This window comes from Condylura cristata, unplaced genomic scaffold (assembly GCF_000260355.1).
Source record: "Condylura cristata isolate star-nosed mole 26May11 unplaced genomic scaffold, ConCri1.0 scaffold00011, whole genome shotgun sequence".
NCBI classification, from domain to species: domain Eukaryota; kingdom Metazoa; phylum Chordata; class Mammalia; order Eulipotyphla; family Talpidae; genus Condylura; species Condylura cristata.
The window spans coordinates 47,607,039-47,624,854 of record NW_004567112.1 but is presented as its reverse complement, the minus strand read 5'-3'; the positions used below and the strand labels follow the sequence as shown (position 1 = coordinate 47,624,854).

The following is a 17,816-nucleotide window of genomic DNA, read 5'->3' as shown; positions in this document are numbered from 1 at the left end:
GCAGTAGAAGATAGAGAATAATCTTAAGGCTGTATTAAAAGTGAACACATTTTTCCTTAAACAAAACAAAACAAAAAAAGGTGTTTTTCTTAACCACTCGGTCCGTGAATTGCAGATTCCGGGCCCGCAATAGATAACAGGGTCAAAGGCAGAAAAAAGGGTTACACAATGAGCGCCGAGGATACGTTCTGGAATGGCATTCTGTGAAAACTGGACCTGGCCTTTCAGGTACCAGACTGAGCAGGTACCAGGTACCAGACAGAGCAAGAACATTTTGCAATATCTTGTATTTCTGATTATGGCAAGTTCCCTACTAGCACCTGTCCGCAGTCCTGAGAAACGCACACACCTGGAAAAAACAAAATCTGGCCTGGACTACACATTCCCAAAGTCCTGCTCCAGTGCTCCAGAACTCCGCCCCTCGTGGCTGCGCAAACTCACTTGCTACCTCTCTCGCTTTCCTCCTCCACCGCCCTCCACTACCCCGGCTGTCAAAGTCAGCTATCTAGACTTCCTTAAGGATCGAAACTGAGGTCTGCGCATGCTCGTTTAAACTAGGGTGGCTAACACACACGTGCTCACGGCCCGCCGCGGCGCCTGCGCGGTAGCAGCCTGAAGTCGGTGCCCTTAGGACGCCTCTCGCACCCTGACGCTCAGGCTGTCTGCGCGAGCAGTTTGTGCTAGTGTCCCGTGTACACACGCCTTGCAAGCGACGACGCCATGAGTCTGACTTCCAGCGTACGAGGTGAAGTGGGACCTGGGAGCGGGTGAGGCTGGCGGCCTGCGCGCCGGTTGCAGCTTCCTCGGTTCCTTCCTGGGCTGTTACGGCTGCCCTGCGCGCCCGCCGAGCCTGTAACCTTGGGATGCAGAAGGGTAACCGTTCGGTTAACCTTCGAGCTCCGAGCCAGACTGGGAAAGGGGGCTACGTTAAGGTGTGGATTGGTGTTATCACCGTCAGAAGTGACGTGAGACCATACAGACATCTAACCCAGATCTAGACCACGTTTGCCTTATCTAGCCGAATCTAAATCCTAATGACCTCGCTGCTGGCTTTTGTTATTCTTCTCCGTGTTCTTAACCCTCCGGGCCTGGAAGAAAGGAAATATTTTTAAAAATCGTGTTTCCCTTTCTCACGTTTAAATCACCGTGGGGTCAGAGCGTCTATTTCCTGTAACGCTGAGGCGATGCATGACTAATCACATCTTAGTTTTGCACACATTTAGGGGAAGAAACCCAATCCGAGGTCTTCAGTTTTCCCAGTTTTTTATTATGGCTCTGGCATCAGGCGGTTGTTGGCAGTAGTCCAGGAGAGAGGATTGAAAACCGAGCTTTTTGCACCTTGAGCTTTCTCAACCTTGCCTTCCCTTGTGCTAGTGCTTTGCCTTTGGAAACATAACTTTTAAGTTACAGTTTAAAAAGAGACTTTATAGACGTCATTTGATGTGGAGTTTTACTTATAATAATTCTTGGGGTGGTGTACTTGTTAATATTAAGACTGCACCAGCCATGTGATACGTGTGATCTAGGTATAATGCGCCATGCCACAGGTTTGGTTACCAGTAACAGTAGTTGAGTAAAGGTAGAGATTGTCCACAAATGAATTTTAAAAAGCCCCAATTGATTCATTTAGTAAATGCCGAGTCTCCAGAGTGCCAAGTTCTGTAAAAGGTTCCCACTAATTTGAACCCCAATTTTGTAATTGATCCCATAAATTGGCGATTTACACTTCTTTTGCAGCAGTTAACTGCCAAGAATGAGGGTGATAAACCATTTTTACATTAATGAGACCTACAGACGGTGATTATTTGCAAAAACTTCTTCAAAGGATAGTCATTCTGAGGCTCCTTTAAATGGAAGTGCATTTTAAATAGGAAGTGATTTTTGTTGTTGTTGTTGTATTTAGCGTGTAAAAAACTATTGGGAGGGGAATAAGACTTATGTAAAATAAGATGTTCTTGTCACTTGGTCCCTTTATAGGAAGATGATTGTGCTTGTGTGATTATAGGTGTAATAGGGCTGTGTTCTGGGGTGCTCTTCTCGCTGCCCTTTAAGGCAGAAAATTGGGGTACAAAGTTTTTTGTTTAAATTGTAGTTATCGTTTTGTGTAAGTGGACACTCAATTCTGTGTTGGTAACTTGCTATTGAAATGTGCAATAGTTGAACCCTGAAGCTTCTTATCACTAAGTGCTGGCTAATATTCCCTGTAATCAGGATAAATTTATTTTTTTAATCTAGCCATGGGAAAATTCAAAATTCAAAGGTGACTTTTCCATTAGCTTGTTATTTTCTGAGAGGTTAGGAAGGTACTTGGTGAAACAGGTTATTAGCTTATACTTGAAGTAATTAATTTGTTTTGAATAGTTATTATTTATTTGACCCAATATCATAAAGGTGTTTGAAGACTATGGAGAGAAGACTGAAACCTTTGTAAATCTCTCCCACGATTATCTTCTTCCTCAGTCTGTGGTACATCAAGGTAGGGACAGACAATGCCTTGGAAATCCATCTTTGTTTATATTCATAATAAAAAGTGAAAGGTGAGTTATAAATAAAATCAATGGCAGTCAGGTCAGGACTTGGAGAGGTGATGAGTGAGTGGAATTGAAATCCAGAGATCTCAGTCAGTGAGGTGTCTCTTGATAGCTTGGTTGATGATAGCAAACTTATTTTTTATTTGCTACCAAATATTAGTTTCACCTACTTTCTAAACACATTAAATGACCCTCACAGTCAGAGTTTTCATTCCCTAATTACTCCTTATACCCAGTAGATGAACTTGGAAAGTCTGTTATACATGCTGCTCCTTGATAACCTCCAAAACTTTGTCAATTCAATCCCTCCCCATTTCTATTCATAATGAAAAGATGAACTGATGCTCCATGCCCTACAAATGCTATTTTCTCCTGTTTATTTAATCTCTTAACTCACTGATAACTATAGCTGTTTTATGTTCGGCCTCTAACAAGGATTTTCTTCTTTTCCACTGAAGTCTCCCATAAATAACCCTTACCTTGGAAAAAAGCCAGGTAAACTAAAAAAAAATTTTAATTGAGGTAATACTAGTTTACCACATTGTATATTTTTTACCAGTACAGGATCACACTCTTCAAACATACCTTGCCACACCAAGCACATCCAAATTAACAATGACCCTAAAACAGAGACCACTTGACACCTTCTTCTTTTCATACCTTGCTTCAAGTCTACTCCTACCTGTCTCCATAACCATAGTTTTGCTGTGAGAATTCAGTAATTTGTTTGGCTAAACCAAATATTTCTAACGACCAAACTTGTCTTCCGTGCAAATTGTACATGGAAAATAATTGTACAGCAAAATAATGTTCATTTATCCACTCTGCACTGTTGTCCATTCCAAACTCTGAACACTAAAAGGCATGTAATAAAAACTGAATTTCATAAATTCTTATTACTGATGTTTTTGTTTTTGTCCATTTTATAATTTGTGGTTTTATAATTGATTTACTTCAGCATAGGAAAATACTGTTTGGCTTTGATAAATTTATTGAGTCATTTAACCTATCACCAGTTAAGGCTTGCATTTTGTCTGCGAAGGAATGGGCAACTCAATCTGAGAATAAAGGAGACATTTCTCATAGGTTATAACAGTAAATTATTGGTGAAGGGAGAAGGATTAGGGACTGTAGATGAAACAAGATTGGGCATTGGTATTTGGTGAAGATGGGTGAGAGTAACTGGGTTTTTGTTACAGTATTCCATATGTAAGTCTCATAGTCCAAAATAAAGTTTTATTTTTAATCTCAGAAATTTAATTTCCACACTTTGATATAGTAGGTTCATGTTAGGCCAAAGAAAGCCACTAGGTTTAACAGCAACAAGATGGTAGGATGAACTGATGGAATTGCAAATACAAATGAGTAATCCATTACTTTTTATTTAACCAACATTAATACATTAATACACCACCTGTACCAAGCCTTGGGAGAAAAACATTAGTAGGCGCAGCATAAGCAACATTGAGAAGACTTGGGAGGAGTGAAAGATTTAAACATACTCCCCTCCCCCTCACCTGAGAGGACAGGTACATTCTGATTCTGTGGCAGTTGACAGTGGGCAGAAGGCAGTTTGGGGCAGAAAATGGGCTGAGAAAAAGAAGCAGGGTGAGATTTATCTCTAAATTAAAGCAAAGTAATACCTCATCGTAGAGAAAAGCCAAGGAGTGGATTTTTAACAAGGGTGTGGGATTTTGGAACAAGTTTATGTTTTTTCCACCTCTGAATAATTTTAAGAGGAAACCAAAGATTATATAATAGTAGTAAGAGAAGAGTGGGAAAGGGAGCTGGGGGTAGAATCAGAGTATTTAGAAATATTTTTGCTGTTTTCTTTATATTGGTTCACTCATTAATGGTATTTTTATAGCTAAAAAGCATTGTTAAACAAGTTTACACAAAGTGGAGTTTGATCTAACTATAGGAATGCTTTACCTTGAGAGATATCTATAGAAAATGAAAATGAAAATAAACCAGAAAATGTAGAAATAACACTCTTAGGATTTTTTCTGAAACCCAGGTCTGAAAGATAGCAATAGAAATACCTTTTAAAATTGGGTCATGAGAAAGTCCCTTGTTTTGCCTCAGAGATTGTGTCTATTTTTAATAGATATATACACTATCAAGGGCTAAATGTTACTGGGTTTTATATGGTGTATGTGTTTACTGTCTAAGATTTTCAGTTCTTTTTCTGTCCTAACTGGTGACTTTGGTATCCATTGTCATTCTTCTCTATTTCAATATAGTGTCCTTTTTCTTTTTCCCCTTCTAATGGCCAGTGGCATCCACAACTTTTTACCAGAAAAGACTGATTCAGGTACAGTAATGAAATGATAAAGTAGAACATTTTTTTTATTCTGGAAACTTAAATTTGCCCCTTCTGAAATTAGAGAATTAGAATTTGGAAAGGGGGGAAATTGAAATTCGTTTAAGACCTTATCTAGCCTTGTGATTCTAAACTCTGTAAACTCATTCGTGAAAATACAAAGTCTTTTCTCTAGTACACATCTGGTAGTTTGACATTTATATGAGGTCATAAATGACCCTTGTTAGGGGCAGAGGCATTGAGTGCATATTATTATTCCCCTGGCACAGCCACTGAAGTGATATTTAGAGTCATCTTGCATTTTTTCCCTTTCCTTATAATCAATAAATAATGACAGTCTCTTCAGTGTCAGTTATTTTCATTTCTTCCACTATCAAAAAAGTTCAAGAGTGGTAAAAGTTTTGTTGTTGTGTGTTTTTTTTTTTTTTAAGTCACTGTATATATTCAGCTGATAATATTAGAGAAGACTTTTAATGGCTAATAAAGATTCTTTTGGCCTATCATGAATTTCAGGTAGAAATTGCTATAAGTTTTTTTTTTATTATTGTGAGAACAATTAATACCAGCCAATTATACTTGTTCTTTGGGTCTCAGGCCTTTCAGTACTATGTAGGCACTGTTGAAATAACTCTGAGTACTTCATAATTGATCTAAAAAGTAAGGTTGAACTAAGATCAACAACATTTAGGTAGTTATGCTATATTAGTCTTTTTGGGTTATTTCTCCTTTTTTAAGCTTATACTAAAGATAACATTCATTAAATGCTACTGAAATAATATTTTAGAAATTAATTATGCAAAACAATATTTTAGCCCATTTTATGAAAGGTATATTAGCTATTCAGAGTGGCTTTCCATTAGCTAACAAGTGGATTGCTCTAGTTCCTTACAGAATATTTTCTCAAGGGAGTTTCATGGAAAATACTGCATCAAGGAGTAAGATGGTGAATCAAGCTAGTAGGCAAAGCAAATTTGCAGCCCTGCTTGGAATGTGGCAGTTCAACACAAATTTACATAAACTGTGGGTTAGAAAAACATCCTTCTACTAGGCCAAAGGTTTGAAGCTGTCATATGACTTACTAACTTGTTTTCCCAGTCATACAGTACCTGAGAAGTACATAATGTTTATGTTCATTTGAGAGAGTTATAGCAAGGAAGAATGGAATTGTTGTGGGAAGAAAAACAAACTAAATGACTTGGTAGAATAAAGTAGCTAACTGAAAATAGGATACAAGGATCATGCTAACTAGAAATGTTTGCTAAAACTAAACTATTAAGTAAGCTAGAATAAAAAACCATAATAAAAGGAACTGTGAGTATGGTTGGTCCTTTCCATTAGTTTCCTGAGTTCGAATTTTATATAAGGCCGTATTAGGTATAGTGATTAATCGTGTTAGTGAGATAAGAAATTTAACCCAGTAGTGCTAATAAGCCATATGGTTGGTTAACTACTCACTATATGTTTTTATTTGGCTTTGGAATGTGTTTTTTGTACCTATCTCTCTAGGCCTTTATTTGATAGTCTGGGAACTTATTTCAAACACTGAAGATTTTACTCAGGAAGTGCTGGGAAGCAGTCCACTGTGTTTATCCTGACCCCTGTTCAACTTCTTCCTGCAGTCCACTCCATGCTGGAAATAGACAACTCTCTTCTGAGGCTAACCAGACTATGCAGAACTTTCTTCTCTCCAGCGATCTCTGGAAGTGGGGTAGTTAGTTGTTAAGTGCTTGCCTTTCTAAGGGCTTCATGAAAAGAATAGATGGCCTGGTAGTCAAGAAAATAATTGACTAGGAAAATGTCAAATTTAAAAATGAAATTTGTAAAGAAGTCAGATAATCATCCACTGGTGGATAATGGAAATTTAGAACTTATTAAATAAGAATATAACTAGTTACATTAGTCATGTTTTCTGTGAAATATGAAGTCAGTACATTTTGATTTTTACTTTAATAAGAAAGCATTTTGAAATTAAAAAAAAGAACTTTGAGTGACAAATCCATAATCCTGCTGAATATATTGCTTGGAATGGTTAACAATAAGGGTGGTTTTGTTTTATTTGCCCTTTTTATTTTTTCTTCAGTTACAAATTCTGTTAGTGGTTATACATCTTAGTATTTAAGTGAACTCTGATGAGCATTTTCCAACATAATCACCTGATTGCTTGCTTGCTTGCTTGCTTTTGGTCTTGTCTGTAATCTGAATGTTTATCTTTTCTTTTTAAGCAGTAGTGTCTACTGGTTCACATGTTAGTTTTTAAAAGATTTCTTTATGGTCCCCCCCCTGGTGGCACAGTGGAGGGTTAAAGCACAGCACTAAGAAGCTAAAGCCACTTCCATGCAAGTTCGATCCCTGCCTGCCCCGAGGTGATCCACATGGCCAGCAGACCTCTCCTGACTCCCCTCCTGCCCCCCTCAGCAGTGTACTTGTCAGTCATCCTGTTCTGCCCCCCACTCTGTCTCTGGTGAAATCTCTTACTGCCCCTGCACCTCTGACCTGTACACCAGTTCTGTATGCACAAATAAATAAATCTTAAAAAAAAAAAAAGATTTATTTATATACATTGAAGAACTGGGGTATAGGCAGAGATGTGGACAGTGAGAAGATTCACCAGAGACAGAATGGGGAGCAAAAGAAGGCAGATTTACTGAAATACACTGCTGAGGGGAGCAGTGAGAGAGACAAGAGAGGTCTGCTACAGTACTGTATGTTGTGTTAGCTCCCTAGTCGGGGATCAAACTCAGGTTGTAGTGGTGTTAGCATGCATCACTCAGTAGAAAATTCACAATTGCCTCAGTAAGGACTGAGAAAGTATTTAGAATGAACTCTTACACAAGGGTGGTCTGGTCATTTTGTTAATATTTAAAACTTGTGGCTCTTGAGACACTTAATTCTCAAATGGATTTCCAGAACATTCATGTATGACATTAGTGTTTACTTTGGTTTTGATGATTATTCCTGTTTTCCTTCCCTGCTCTAGTGGAATGGATTGCAGCAGTTACCATTGCTGCTGGGACAGCTGCAATTGGTTATCTAGCTTATAAAAGATTTTATAGTAAAGATCATCGCAACAAATCTATGGTGAACCTTCATATCCAGAAAGACAACCCCAAGATAGTACATGCTTTTGACATGGAGGATTTGGGAGACAAAGCTGTGTACTGCCGTTGTTGGAGGTCCAAAAAGGTGAGGATACCATTTTTAATGTAATACATAGTTCTTTTTATATTATTCTGTCACATTTGTATCACAAAACTGGTTAAGACATCCCTGAAATATACTGCTGCGGGGAGCAGTGGGATAGACAGGGAGAGGTCTGCTGTGCCATATGTGTATTAGCTCCCTGGAATCAAACTCAGGTTATAGTGGTGTTAGCATGCATCACTCAATAGAAAATACATACTTGCCTCAGTAAGCACTGAGAAAGTATTAAGAAAGGACTCTGATACCAGGGTGTCCTGATAAGTTTGTTAACATTTCTTCTTGTAATGGTCCTCCCTGGTGGCACAGCCGGTTAAAGCACAGCACTGAAAAACTAAAGCCACTTTCCTATCAGTTCAATACCCGCCTGCCCCGGGGCGCCACCTCTTCTGACCCGCCCACTGCTCCTCTGGGCAGTGTACTTCATTAGTCGGCCTGTTCTGCTCCCCACTCTATCTCTGGTGAATCCTCTCACCACCCCTGCACCTCTGGCCTGTACCCCAGTTCTGTATACATAAATAAAATAAATCTTAAAAAACAAACAAAAACATTTCTTCTTGTAAAGAGTGCTCAAAAAGTTTCAAGAGAAACTTATAAATTTATCTGACCTGTATCTTAAACCTTTGAACTGCAGTTTCTGTAGTTAAGTATCTAACAGGATTTTTTTTTTTAATCTTACTTTCGAGAAAATTACAATTCATCAAATTCCGCTTGGAAGTGTCATCTGTGATATCTGCAGCTTTTAGACAGTGATGACAGCTAGTGATATGAAGATTATAAAATGCTATCTTAAGGTCAACTTGAAAAGCTGTATATACTGAGTAACTTCAGAATTTCTAGTGCATTGTGAGAAATATGAGAAAAGTACTGTATATACTGCTACTATTTGCATTTAAATAAAATAAATTTTATTAAAGATAAGACCCAAAAATGGCAAGAAAATATACCTAAAAATGATGTGTCTATTACCAAAAACATATATCAGGAACCTCTTCCTACAAATCACATGCCACAAATAAGATGTTACATACAAGCTACTAGGAAGTATATTCCTCTAACCCCTTTCTTCTAGTACAATTGATGTTAATGTTCTATATAATCTAATGATTGTCATTATACCCAAAAACTGCATGATGACTATATGGAATATGAACCAAAAATTAACAGTCCTATTACAAATTTAATCATAAGAACACTGTTCATTTAGAATGGTAGATTGTTAATAAATATTAGTGGATTGCTGGAAAATATCTCTCAGTATTCTTTGGACTAGATCTCCTTAGTTTTGTTTTTAATTATGCCTAGTTTTATTCTCTGGTTATTCATCAAAATATAGAAAGTAATGCCTAGAAATTGTGGAATTTTAAACTGGAATTGTAATAATTCTTAAATCAGTTATCATAGTTTATTTCATGTCTATATGCATAAGAAAGCTAAATAGTGAAACAGCAGTTGGCATAGATATGTACAGCACGCCCTAAAATGATGTCATTTCCTTGAACATCATTTCATTATAATGTTGATGAGAAAAAATAACAAAACAACCCTTGACATTAAACAAAATGATTTTATTGAGGGACCTAGTTTTGTTATATAGCATTTCTCTTAAGGTTGCTGTTTCTAGGAACATATCAATAAGTGAGGATCAATAAGTGAGGACAACTGCATAGTAAGTATATAAAGTGTAAGTGCTCTAAATTAAAAGGAAGATTAGACAAAAAGAACTTTCCCTGGGGATTTGGATTTTCAGGGAAGGCATAGTGACAAATGCAACAGTTTGGCCCCTGGAAAGTTTGGTGGGGTTTGAATAAACTAGCTAGACCTGGGGACTCTCAAGATCTGATGAGAAAAGACTTATTTGAGTAAAGTTTGGATGAATGAAGAATCTATTCTGGCCCTTGAGGAGAGGTCTGCTGTGCAATATGTGTATTGAGTCCTGTTCTTTTCCAGAGTAAGTCCAAGTAAGAAGAGTCTTGAGTGACAACATTAGGAGTTTTTGTCTCCAGGCTTGAGAGTTCCTTATCAGGAATTTCAGACATAAAGTCATCATACTTCCACTATGCTGCTAGCTATTGGTATAGAGATGCATAGACAGAAAAATGAGCAAAACCTGACATATATTAAGGGAAGGATCACCCAAATGCTATAACTGATTTGTGTAGGAATTTTGGGAAGGAAAAACTAAAGCTTACTGAAATATCTAAGCATGTAGGATTAAAAGAGATAGTGCTATTAACAAAATATAAGGAATTCAGGGTGAAAAAAAAACTGATTATTTTAGGACAATGAAAAGGTGTTTGATTTCAAAGAGTGGAATTGAGGTGACTCTTGAATGGAAATGTACAGCATAAACAACCTGAAATATGGGGCTAAAGCCTAAGCATCAGAGTTGGAGATAGAGATCAGCAAAACTGATGAGTCAAGTATAAGAATGCAACAACTCTTCCATACAGATAAAAATCAGACTGAGTATGAAATCCAAGAGAATTTTCTGCATTTTGGAAGGCAGCATAAGAATTAAACAAGGGATATGAAATGAATCAGAGTAGGAGATTACTTAAGAGTATCAGGACTTCAACAATGGAAAAAAGAAGCATTTCAAAGAAAATTTGGTTGTGAGCATCAATCTACGTAAAATCAACCAGGAAAATAGTCTTAGAGTATCTCTGTTGATTAAACAGTTAGGCAGTTGACCTCTGGTGTTCAATTAAACAGTGCATTTAGAAGCTGTGTCCAAGTGGGTTGAAGTATGAATTACTAATAAAGAAATGTGACAGTTAAGTATATGTCAAATTGTCAGCAAATATGAGAGTAAATAGAAAGAAAAATTGCTTGAATGTACTCCAAAGCCTAGCTTAGCTTTAGGTGAGGTTAAAAAAAGGGTGTTTGCTTTGCTTTGGTTTTCCCAACGTTCATGAGCTTTCATGAACAAGTTCTCAATTATTTCATGAAGACTCACAAAAAACGCAGGCTGGTGATCTAACTGTTTGTTAGACTTAAAGTTCAATATAACAATCCAGACTTGTTTTTTGATCATACAATTTAGTTTTCAGATGGTTAAACTAAGGATAAGGAATGCCAGACCAGTCTTTTTTGGTCTTTTATGCCATTTGTGACCCTGTCAGTGCTAAATTTTCACTGAATTTTGGGAACTTTTTATTCTCAGATGAATCAACTACCAGTTTACTTTGAATACTATTGAAATTAGTGAGCGTTCTCATTCTTTGGACATCTTTGGAAAGTCCCCACATTCTTCAGTACCTATGATTATCTATTTATCACCCAGATGCCAAGTCATGCACTGACATGCCAATGAACAAAAGATCTATAACTAATAATCTTTGATTAGATAGCTATATGAAGTTTGTATTTAATTTTTTAGCTACTCCAGAAATGTCATGTGTAAAAATACTTTAACCCTAACTCACTCTAAAATTATTAATAGAGGGATTATTAATAGACCATTACTAACCATGAATAACCTATAATGGGTCCCTAGCATTATGAATAGTTTTTCAGATCTAATGAATCAGATCTCTAGGTAGTGTATAGAAATTACATTTTTAACTTACCTCATTCCACCCCAGATAGGCATGCCTCTTGCTGTTTCAGAAATTCACTTATTTCATAGTATTACTCAAAAAGGCAATGCATATATGAATTGAGAGAGAAGAGGCTAACAGAGAGGTAATAAACTGCAGGAAAGATACTACTTGAAAACGTAGTGTCTCAAAAGAAAGTGGAAGGAAATGAAAGTAAGAATGCAGATGTTAAACTCGTCTTAAACAGGAAGAGAATTTTACTTTCAAAACAAAATGAGAGAATATTGATGTAAGAGAGAAGAGTTTGCATCAGTCTTGTTTGTTTCCTACCTCCCCCACTCACCTTGAGTGAGTTGTACTATCATTTGCTAAGTTGTCTGGTGGCCATATGGGAGGCAAGAGAGTTGACCAAGACCGCAGAAGAATGCAGACTAAAACAAACAAGAGGAAAGGTATGCCAGTAAACATCCAAAAGTCAACTAAAACTAAAATGAAATACAACTAAGCCTATTATAAAGAACCATTTTCTTTTATTTACAACTTAAGTTTTTGAGCTGGGTTTTTGATACTGTTATTAGTTGTGAGCTTGTTTTGGATGTAGGGGGTGTATTACAAAGTCCATCCTATTAATGGTTTTGAATCCTATTAATGGTTTTGAATCCTATAAGTATACTGAGTCCATTTCTTCATCAAAAGAATAATCTTGAGTGTTAATTTCATTGTTTGCCCCATTCACAAAAGGACACCTTGTAAAATCTTAATTATGTTTTCTTATATCTACTATCTCACATTTTATTACAGTGGATACATAAGAATGGCATAAAATGCCACATAATCTCTCAGGTAGCCTCAAAACTCTAATTGCTTTTGTTTTCTTCTTCAATCAAAGCAAGCATGTTTCTCAGAACATTTTTGGTAATGAGCAAATATGGTACCAAGCAAATTCATTGGGAAATTAATCCAAAATCTTTAGAAATAGGAAGCTTGGAGGAGAATTTTTTTTCATTGTTGAAGATCGGAGAGGTAGGTCAGGGAGGAGCATTTATTACCATCTTGAGTCACCCTAAAAATAGGAACATCTTAGCTTGTGATTTGGGGCCATTAAAAAGAAAAAATCTCATGTTTTTATGAAGACCCCAATAAGGTTAGCCTTCTAAATAGAGAGCAAGGATCTCCAGTGTTTTTTTTTCCCTGTAAGCATTTATTCCAAACTTCTTCACACCTTTTCTTCCCTATTACTTAAGATATTAAGATTTGTAGTTTTCTAAATTTATTAACAAATATGATGGGATATTTTCAGCTACTTAATTCATTGAACTCTTTGGAATTCAGTACTACATGTTTGCCCCACTATTCAAATATACAATGTTTCAATTTGGTATGATTTGGTGGTTGGTTAATTTTTGGGCCTGGAAACACTATTACCACTCATTTATATGGACATTTTTTGTGCATTATCATACCAAAAAATATAACTATGAAAAAGGAATACTGTACTTTTGTATATCAGGGGAAATCTGTAAATGAGTATTTTAGAATCAATTATGAGCTAAACTCTTTTAGTATTGCTACATGAACTGGATTAAATATATACTTTGTGTTTTATAAATTAATCTCTGGCAATTTAGCACATTTTAGAATTTAAATGAAAAAGTTAAAATCTTATTTTTGTACATTATTTTATGTAAAGCTACTACATATTTTTATGTGATTTACCTTTGAATTTTTAGGTCAAGTAATTATCATTTATTCATTGATGCTATGTTTGAAATCTAATTTCAATAAATATAGTCCATTAATAATTACAATGTATTTTTTTTTAAGATTTATTTATTTGTGCATAAAGAACTGGGGTACAGGCCAGAGGCTCAGGGGCTGCAAGAGGCTTCACCAGAGACAGAGTGGGGAGCAGAACAAGCAGATCAACGAAGTACACTGCTGAGGAGAGCAGTGGGCTGGTCAGGAGAGGTCTGCCACACCATGCGGTCACCTTCGGGGCAGGCGGGAATCGAACTCATGCGGAAGTGGCTTTAACTTCTTAGTGCAGTGCTTTAACCCGCTGCGCCACCAGGGAGGGCCCATAAAGAGTATTTTTTTACTTAACATATTTTTGTGAACATCATGACAAACAAATAATCAGTTTTTAGTTAGAACATAAATTCTCAGTAAAAAAATTCTGTCAGATATGACTTTATCTTTAATAAGATTTTCTTTGTATATTTCTCCATAGATATTTTTCCTGTTTTTTATTCTATCTATAGAGAAAAATCATGTGATAAGGTAAATTAGTTTTCTAACATTTTCAATGTGAGACTAAAAATAAACAGGCTTCCTTGAAAATTGAGACTTTAATTCACAAATATTTTATTTTTCAGAAATATATTTTATAACTACATATACAGTGGTGTGTTTTGTGTGTTCTATTTATAAAAATGGAATCTTTTATAATGTAAGCTTTTATTTTTGCTAAGATCATTTGTGTTTATTAAACATATCGCTTTGAAATGCTTTTCTTTGCTAGAAGATGCATTTTAGTTTGAATTTTTTTTAATGGCCTTTTATCTATGCCAAGGAAAAAATGAAAACTTGAATTCAAGTTTTTACTGCAAGGACTTGTTTTTAATAAGTATCATAGCTAAAAAAAAAAAAAGGAAAGAATGAAAAACTGTAAGCTGTAAGCTTTGTATACATTGCATTTTTATTGTCATCTGCCCCAAGATAGAATTTATAATATATGCTGATACCCTAAGTTTTTTCTATATTATTTATTATTATTTGAAATGCTTTTTTTTGCTAGAAGATGCATTTTAGTTTGAATTTTTTTTTAATGGCCTCTTATCTATGCCAAGGAAAAAATGAAAACTTGAATTCAAGTTTTTACTGCAAGGACTAGTAAGCTTAGAACTAGTAAGCTTACATTAAATAAGTACATTAAATTACACTTAGTAATTTTCTCATTAAGTTTTTTGACATTTACCAAGTAGTATTTTAGTCTTAGAATGGACACATATCAAAGTTTAAAATTATGTACCATCACTATATAGTGTCAGGTATCTAAAATTATTCTCCCTTCACTGTGAATAATGAGATCATTTTAGTCTTAGCCAAGAATCTACTAGTACTTACTCTTTAAATACGTTTCTCCCTTGCCACATTGAAACTATAGATATTAGAATGTAAATATATCCATTCATGATAGCAAGCATAAAACAAAGTGGCTATCTACCAAAATTTCACATAAAGTGGGGGGCGGTGGGGGGGAAGGTATAAATTTAGAAGGACTGAAACAAAATAATTGTAAAATCCTTAGTAGACACCAAAAACATTGTTGATTTCTTATTTTCATCATTCAGCATTAGGAGTAATAGACCAAACTGTTCACTATTCATATAAGTAGTGTGTGTTAGCACATACACATATATAGACACATATCAAGAGAAGACAGATATGAACATATACTTAATAAACATTTAACAAATAAGAAACCAATAATTTTATCAGAGAATTCATGGTACCTGAGGATACAAACTATAAGAAAAACAATGTAGTACTTAGTAAAAAGAATTCCCAAGTTTATTTGGAAGAATAAATAGATAAAGTTAGGCAACAAATAGGAAACATATTTGTTTCCTATTTAACATAGAATATGTGAAGGAAAGCTAACCCTACCATACACTAAGGCCTATTTTAAATGCAATTACTATGCTGATGAACATGGTAATATAGAAGCTATAAATAGGCTTTTTTTATGTGGAAATTTTATTTTGATGAATTATTAATACTTGTATAAAAATCTGTGAAGGAACTGCCTCTAATACTGAAAATAGCAGGATCTTAGAACAGTATTTTGTTAAGTGCGCTCTGTAGGGACACCTTGATAATGGGTATCAACAGTAAAAATGTCTATAATCCATTCAGTTTGGGAGATTTGGGGTTAAAATTGTGTTTTTCAAGCAGGACCTCTTTAAAGTAACAATGTGTATTGTGATTCAAGGTATGTTTTTCAAACACAGAATCAACATCTAGCATTGTTCTTTAGCTACCACTAAGAAACATTGTACTGTGAATTTGGTTTTGTCCCATTTCCTCCCGGTGGACAGAAAACTGTTAATTACATGTAAATGTGAAATCATGGAAAGTTTTATTAGGTATCTATCACATCTCCAGATGTATCTCCATTAAGATGTTAAGCAAACCTATTGGCCTATTTGTATAAAAATGGAAAAATCAGGGGTGAAAAAATAAGCAAAATAAAAGGGTTTGGGGGAAAATGCAAAAAAAATATTTTAAATGAATAAATTTATGTTCTTACAAATGGGCAGTGAACATAATTTACTAGGAAGAAAATTTTATTAGTACATAAACATGGAAAAAGTGCCTACATCCATAGTCTGATATCACAAATGGAAATGTTGTTTATAATCAATGTAGTATCCACAAATTGATTTCCACTGTGTATTTAATATATATACTCTTTAGTGTTATATATGTGAATTAAACATCATCCCCACTCTGCCAAATATAATACTGATTTTGTGATTAGACATTTCATATTCTCTCTTTGTCTTCCTAGTTTCCATTCTGTGATGGCGCTCACACAAAACACAACGAAGAGACTGGAGATAACGTGGGACCCCTGATCATTAAGAAAAAAGAAACTTAAGTGGACATTTTTGATGCTGCAAACCAACTTGTCACAACGTTACCTGATTGTTTAATTATTATGATTACCACTTCTGTCTAATTCACCTTTCCTTGGTTCTAGATGTGGTATATTGCAAGCTGCAGCTTTCATATTCATGGTATTTGCCTTACTTGTTGAGCCATTGTGGTGAAATTGTTTAAACAAAAGGAAAAAGTTAAAACCAATCTCATGGCCTGTGGGTTACTTTTGGTCTTGTAAGGATCTATTTCTTTACATTTTAAAATAATGACATTAGAATATAGTTGTATGTTGAAGTTAACCTATTAAATTATTCTCAAAATCATGTATATGCAGATTGTACTTGTAAGTTTCAAAGAAATATTATCATCTTTTAATATTACTTAGTTAATCTCAAAACTAGTTTGGGTGTCATTAAGCTCCACTGATTTCTCAATACAATCTAGGAGAAAACTATTATGACCTTGATTTCTTTTTTGACACCAAGAAAATATTGCTTCCTTGTTTTCATAGTTTTTGGTCAAAATGAACTATGAGTGCCATTCATTTAGTAATGTGGGCCAGGACAGTAACTTCATATTCATCTTAAGGGGTATGTAATTTATCCACTAAAGAAATCAGTAGTGGGAATTAAGGCCAAGTGATGGTTAGATTTAAAGTAGTCATAAAGGTTTTAAAATACAGTGTTCCAGGGTTTTAGCTCAAGAAGTGTTAAGCACTTGAAGTAAGGACATTGGAGAACTGAAGTACATGTCAAGTCCGACAGCCACACGTCCATAACAAATAGTTATTATAAACAAGATCACTGGCATGGGAAGATTTTTGTTTTCCACTCTTCACAATGATGTGCATAACTGGCTTTAGTAAAGAAACATTTGAGGAGAAAAATAAGAATTATTCCTCCTTTTAAATTACTTGATCTGTTACTTAAAAGCAAAAAAATGAAGACAAATTTTTGTTTATATAACACTCTTCAAAGATTGTGACCAGAAACACTGCCTTCATTACTGATTCAGGAAAAAAATATGTGAAGAGAATTAAGACAGGAGTTGCTAGTATTTCTTTAAAGTGATTAGATTTTTTGACTTTAGGGGTTTAAAGGAGGAATGGCACTATACATATATACCTCTATACACACATTTACATAAGAAAAGAAACAGGTCATTTGAAATTGTCAAAAGTAACAGGTGAACATTCTCAATTTCTTTTAATATACTCGAATTCTTAAGTCAATCACAAGTTTCTACTTGATAACATTGAAAATTAACCTTAGCAATCACAAGAATCAAATAAAACCAAAAAGTCCTGTATTTTGTACGTGCACTATTTTTGTGTGTGTGTTTTCTGGTAGATGAAGTTGATACTAAATTAGTACAGTAGTTTTAAGTGGTATGTGATTTACTTGGACATGTAAAGGCATATCTATAGTGCAAAATATAAAATACTGCAAACCTTGATTCTATTAATCATATTCTTAGCTGAGTTTTTCCATGATCTTCCCTTTTAATAAATATAAATGTATTAGCAAAAATCCATTTAAAATCAAAAAGATTTTAGAT

The 17,816-nt window shown here is 35.1% G+C and overlaps 1 protein-coding gene across 1 annotated transcript; it reads left to right on the top strand.

The window, feature by feature from the left end:
• Positions 1-564: 564 nt before the first annotated feature.
• Positions 565-17,567, top strand: CISD1 (CDGSH iron sulfur domain 1). Its single transcript, XM_004680881.2, has 3 exons — positions 565-745; positions 7,832-8,037; positions 16,168-17,567. Exons 1-3 carry the CDS (start codon positions 721-723, stop codon positions 16,255-16,257), a joined length of 321 nt encoding a protein of 106 aa, XP_004680938.1. The 5' UTR covers positions 565-720; the 3' UTR covers positions 16,258-17,567.
• Positions 17,568-17,816: the final 249 nt, after the last annotated feature.